At 46.5% G+C, this 6,358-nt stretch overlaps 1 protein-coding gene across 1 annotated transcript; it reads left to right on the forward strand.

The window, feature by feature from the left end:
- Nucleotides 1-3,383: 3,383 nt before the first annotated feature.
- LOC135822337 (actin-related protein 2/3 complex subunit 4-like) lies at nt 3,384-4,386 on the forward strand. Its single transcript, XM_065335079.1, has one exon. The coding sequence runs from the start codon at nt 3,494-3,496 to the stop codon at nt 3,998-4,000; it is 507 nt and encodes a 168-aa protein (XP_065191151.1). The 5' UTR covers nt 3,384-3,493; the 3' UTR covers nt 4,001-4,386.
- Nucleotides 4,387-6,358: the final 1,972 nt, after the last annotated feature.

The following is a 6,358-nucleotide window of genomic DNA, read 5'->3' on the forward strand; positions in this document are numbered from 1 at the left end:
AATGAAAAATAATCGCAATGATCATTCCCGTGCATTTTTATATCTCCCACATTGATTTTAGTCCACATGTGATATTGATACTGAACACTGGGCAAACATCAGAAGGACTTGAATTGGGCATGATGTACAGTCACGTACATGTTCATGATTGTACAATGTGCATCACTGAACTCTAATGAACACTCAATCTTCAATCACATTATACATACGATTACCTGTCAGGATGGGCATTCTTTTTCTTATTCATCCTCGTCTTCACTGAGTTCTGCAGTTACTTGAAGCTCCAGTGGTTGCCCATTCTCACACTCCTGGCCCGAGTGAGAGCACTTGCAAGCATCCGTGCAATTGAGGTGCTGTCTCCGGCAGGAGCAATGTCCGTGCTTGCAGCCTGTCGTGCAACCGCATGAAACAAATTCCATCAGGCTCGATGGTGCTGGTGCCAAGCTGAGCCAGTCCACTTCCAAACCACCGCCAGAATCAATGGTCCACCCTTGACCAGGGCTATGCGGTGGTGGGACATCCGCGGAAGCTTCCAGAGCACGGTGCCAGATACTGGCCTGGTAATTTGCTCTTGCAGCATGCTTGCGCAGCGCATCTTGGCAAGGAGGAAGGGAGCTGGATTGCGTCGAGCGAGAGCAGAACATCTGGTATCGCACTTCGTTGATAGATGTGGCGGTGTTGAAGCCGTATATACCGCAAGTGAACTGCTCGATGCAGGCGAAAATGTCAGCTGGTAGTGCGTCAAATGATGCACTGAGTGCTGCCATAGCCTTTCGAGCCAGCCGCAAGTTGCCTTTTGGGGTTTGCTTGGTGATCAGCTGAAATGCTAGCTTCTTCCCTCTGCCACTGAAGGCACTGGTTGTGTCACAACCTGTATAGGCATGCATCCCCACCATGGCATCGCAAACAGGGGCACTAAGCTCTCGTGTAATTCCTGTAGCATTGTTTATGGTAGTTACCCTCGCGCGCAAATATTCCAGAGACGGATTGACCAATTGCAACTTGGACCTTTTCGTCTTTTCTGACGTTTGCTGCGTATAACATGTACATAACAGCTTCGCTGCAGCGTGTGCGTATTCACACCTGCTTGTGGACTGGACTACAGTTCTTCCGGCCAGGTTGCTGGCGCCTCTCCTTCCCACAAAATATGCAGCCCTTCATGCCTGGAGCTACGACGGGCGCGGCTAGTGCGGCGCGCGTGCTGGGGCGGCGCTTGGCTTCTGGCTCTATCGACTCCGGCACAGACAGTTCTTCCGAATGGCTAGATGAGGGGTACTCTGCCTTCGTCGGAGGGTTATATTCGTTATTTTCTGGTAACATTTTCTGTGGAAGCCTCCGTTTTCAGGCCAAACATCACTACGACATAACTCCCTGAGCTCAGCTAAATTTTCTACGGCAACAGCTTCACTAGTGCATATTTCACACACCTTCTTCCACGTTGTCTGGGTGAAGGGCTTCACCTCCTCACCGCACTCCGGAACGTGAATGAGACACTTTAAACTCATCACGACGCTTACTTCTACAGTCCGTTTCAAAAAGATTTACAACCCTGGCGATCGCCCGCGGAGTTTGGCGTCTTACCGTATGAGCACTCGAGCGCTGCCTGGAAAAACTCACTGTGAACTCGAAGAAATATTCCGCGCGAAAGCAGGAAAAATGACAACTCACTCACGTTGACACAGTCATGGACGTACGTCCGGTTTACAACAAACGAGTTCTTCCTCGTATCGATAATGGAGTCAGAGAGGACATGTCGAAACGAAAGTGTTGTAAATGTTGACGAGCCGCATGGGTCCGTTTTGTGACCAAAATAGTTTCTTTGAGCTGCGATGCAATTTACTCACCGTGTGACGAAAACGACATCGACACGGACTCATTCCCAAGGCCATGACTTGGCAAAGCTATCCGTGTGACTTCGACGACATTTTGAGAAAAGCAAACGCTTGTGAACGCTGATAGAAGACGGCGTTGACTGCTAAATTCAAATAAATTGGCGATCTTGAAATACTAAAATAAATCTCAAAAAGCTACAGCGCGATGACTTCCATTATAATTCACTCACACCATTGCAGTGTTGTGGGTGTGTTCACATGGCGTGAGCCAGTCAAGTGTCAGTCAGTTCGGCAGGAAGCGCGAGCTCCAACAACAAGTCGTTTGGTGCAGCCACCTTCTTTGTCTTGTACCAGCTTGATCACCAAAACAATGAAAAAAAAGTTTGACTTGAGGATAGGTTAGGATTTGAACTCACAACTTCATGGTCAGCAGACAGCATTCATAACCACAAGGCCAAAAAGGAAAGGATAAATCGTGGGTTTTGATAAAAAATCGATACTGGCTTCCTGGGCAAGTTGTAAACCATGGGAAAAGGCCGGAAACCTGGCCGAAATTCTAACTCCTTAACGGTTGGTCCAATTGTTCCGAAACCTTCACAGAACAATTTGCCGTGTCCTAACAAGCCATTCTATGTACTTTGTTGTCCAAATTTCCCTTATCTTCATACTTTTTAAGACCCAAACCTGATTGTAAATCTTTTTGAAACAGACTATAGTGCTACTTGACCACAGACATACTATACTAGTACAAACTGAAACCAAAAAACCAATCTCGAAATGAAAGTTCAAACTGAGAAGGAAGATGCCAAGTATAGTGGGTGCACGCCTGCACTGCAGTGCAGAGAGTTAGAATTGTGGGTCCGGGTGCACGCCTGCAGAGAGTGTGCAGTGTACCAGATCGTGCCAGATCACGACTTGACATGACAGGTAACACTGAATTCGTGTACTTTCGTCTATTCTGGTGCATAATCACATTTCACAGCACCACACACAACGCGCATGCATGAATCATTCATACAAAACAATGGCCGCCGAGAGAGAAATTTTCAACATGGAAAAGCCGATTTTTGGATACCTTTCAGAAAGTTGTCAGAGTGACAACAACCGGAATCCTGCTCAGTAAGGTATCTAGAGTAGACGTGGCCAATAAAATTGCGGTGCCCAAAAGTCGGAACGAGATTTTTCTAGGAGGCCTTTTTTCAGGTTTGGCCCACGGACTATCCCTGGTATGTACTGTTGCAGACGCTACCGTATACCATGCATGGTATACCGTACATCAGAAATCACCCGCATAATTAGCTGATCGGTCACATGATGACCTCAAAACAGAGTTGAAAACACACGACTCACTGACACATACCAAGAGTACATAACTACAATGTACAGTTATGTACAGTTATGTAGTTAATATAAGTACTCTTGCACATACACACAGTCGAGTCACGTACATTATGTACCACGACTCGGCACTCCGCCTAGCATGCTATCGCTAGCATAGCGCCTGATCTGATGCGCCGCACGCACTCATACAAGAAAAAGTCTTTTGAATGCGGACTTTAGTCTTTATGGCAGGTTTTGTTGCGGACGTTATCTCTATCTTTCGCTCAGCCTTTAGCTCTCGCCACATCAGTTTCTAATTTTGTCCTTGGAGTCTATCGAAGATGTCTGCCACGCTGAAGCCATACCTCAATGCCGTCCGTGCGACGCTCACAGCTACGATGTGCTTAGAGAATTTCTCCTCCCAGATCGTGGAAAGACACAACAAACCCGAAGTAGAGGTACGCAGCAGTAAAGAACTTCTGTTGACACCTGTAATTGTGAGCCGTAATGAGAAGGAGAAGGTTCTGGTTGAGGGATCTGTCAACTCCATGCGTGTTAGTATTTCTATCAAGCAGGCTGATGAGATCGAGAAGATCCTGTGCCACAAGTTCATGCGCTTCATGATGATGCGCGCCGACAATTTCTTCATTCTGAGGAGAAAGCCTGTGGAGGGATATGATATTAGCTTTTTGATCACCAACTTCCACACTGAGCAGATGTACAAGCACAAGTTGGTGGATTTCGTCATTCAGTTTATGGAGGACATTGACAAGGAGATCAGTGAGATGAAGCTGACAGTGAACGCCAGGGCTCGTATCTGTGCTGAGGAGTACCTCAAGAATTTCTAAATTTGACTTGAATTACGCACCAGCTGAGTGTCAGAGACAGGACTATGGCGGAACCGGTATGAATGTAGCTGGTACGTCCATGGAGGTCACTGATGATGTTTTTCACTGCACGAGAGGCATCTGTGAGGTCTACTGAAAGTAAGCCAGTTTATATTTCGGGCACATTGACTGCTCATACTCAGGCATTTGAATTTTGATTCTTTCAATTGATTGCCATAATTGTATGGCCATGTTCAAGAATCTTCTGGTTTTTGCACATTTTTACCCCTGAAAGTTTCAAGATAGTGTACAATGAAGGAGATGTTGTGCTGTCCATTAAACGCCATTCCCATTTTGCTGCTACCCATAGCCAGTTTGGAACGCAATCTGCCTACTTTTAAAGGTTATTTGGAGCAACAATGAGTTGTGTGTACATGTACATGTATGTGTGTGTGTGTGTGTGCGTGCATGTACAGTGCTGGCAACTAAAATCCGAGCCCCAGGGTGTCGGATTTCAGTTGCCAGCACTGTACATGTGTGTTGGGGATTTAGCCAAAACGACATAAGCCTAGTTCACACTTGATGTAAATCTGACGGAACGCGTCGTAAGTGCCTGCCAGGAATGCGAGGTGCAAAGCCTTATGCAATCCATACTGCGCGCGACGTAGCAGTTGTTGCGATGTTCGACGTTGATATCTGCGAGGCTTTAGGCCCCGTTCGTCAAAGGCCGTATTTGGGCAGAAATTTCCGGGGCTTCTTTTATTATTTTCTCCTGAGATGGCCGGGATCCTACTCACACTACCAGTTTGTCAAACAGGGAAAACCTTAAACTTGGATTTTTGCCATTCTTATGTTACTTATACTAATACACTATACTAGATAGGCACATAATAAGATACGTACATCAGTTCAATTCACCTGATACCGTCCAGGCTGGGTTGTCCAAGATAAAGCAAATGATTTTAAAAAAAAATCTTGTAACACGTAGGGCGCGTTCTTATTTTCTCTAGCTTCTCGGAGAAAGCTCTCCTGGAAGTCGGAAGAAACTGGGATAATTTAGGAACGGGTCTCGAAGAATTCGGAGATCTGTTGCACACGTGAAGCGCCAAAGAGGCCACGATCTTGAGTGACACGAATGTAGTACGCACTGTGCGTATGCGGAAAGGGAATGTCGTACACTCATGATCAACCCATGGCTTTTAGCAGCAGTTCGCATGCGCTGACCCAAAAACGCGGGGAATCTCCAAGTTTCAACCACCTCTGAAGTTCGAAGCTTACGTACAAGCAAGATTTAGATTTGCTGGTGCATCCTTGCAGCTTGGCTGTATGCCCTGCGTCACTATCCGTCATTCATCATGTCAACGGTAGACTGTCATCCTGGAACTTGGCTGTAACCGTGGTAACAGACCAGAAGCTCCGCATTGTTGTCATGTACGGTACTTGTATGCACCTATTCGATAATCCAATACTAGTATTAGATCAACCTTGTTATAGTTCACACATGTTGTTAGTTGGACAGCATGAAACAAGGTGGAGGACACTGTGTTTGGAAACAGTGACCTTACTACAACCTTCCACGGTTGGTAGAGCCCCGGTCATGTGGTTCAGATGGTCCCAACGGACCGGGGCTCTACCAACCGTGGAAGGTTGTAGTAAGGTCACTGTTTCCGAACACAGTGTCCTCCACCTTGTTTCATGCGGTCAAACCAACAACTTGTATGCACCTCTAGCTCTGTTTCCAGCGTGTACATGTAACTCCGACGACATCTTGTTCACCAATGATCCTACACCAGATGGATAATGTATTGCCCGGGGCGGCATTCTCCAATTCACTCTCCGTTTCCCCCCGTGACCCTTGGCAAGGTTTGTGGCAGTGGCTCGACAGTACCGATACCAATTACAGTGTATCCGTACATTAAAACCTGTTGAGGCGAGCACGTGCCTCCAGAAGACCACTATGACTACCGGTACCTTCTAACGTTATTGCCAAGAGTTTATAAACATACTAGTAGTGTACTCTTGTTTTTTTTGTACAGAGATTGAGTACTCTTAGCCTGCTGTATGCGTAAGCTACAAGCCCATGGTATACGAGTACAACAGCGCGTGCAGCAACCAAAGTCCATGCATATAAATATTGAAATAAAGATCCGCACAATAACATAGGCTGTGAAATCTCAGGCACGTGGTACCTCATGCATTGCATGTGCAGTGTACCAGGTATACTGTCTTGGGGTCATTTCAATATGAACTTGACCATGCTACAATCTGTGCAAGATCCACACTTCCATCTGACTGGGTCGTTGCCAGTGGCTTTGCCGTTCACATAAGTACTATGTGCATACATTACTGGATGTGAAGCTTTGATACCCCCCCCCCCCC

The sequence above is a fragment of the Sycon ciliatum genome, chromosome 8, assembly GCF_964019385.1.
Source record: "Sycon ciliatum chromosome 8, ocSycCili1.1, whole genome shotgun sequence".
In the NCBI taxonomy this organism is placed as follows: domain Eukaryota; kingdom Metazoa; phylum Porifera; class Calcarea; order Leucosolenida; family Sycettidae; genus Sycon; species Sycon ciliatum.

What these genes read in the sequence shown, in the direction of transcription:
- LOC135822337 (XM_065335079.1), top strand. Translation starts at nt 3,494, where the DNA reads ATGTCTGCCACGCTGAAGCCATACCTCAATGCCGTCCGTGCGACGCTC.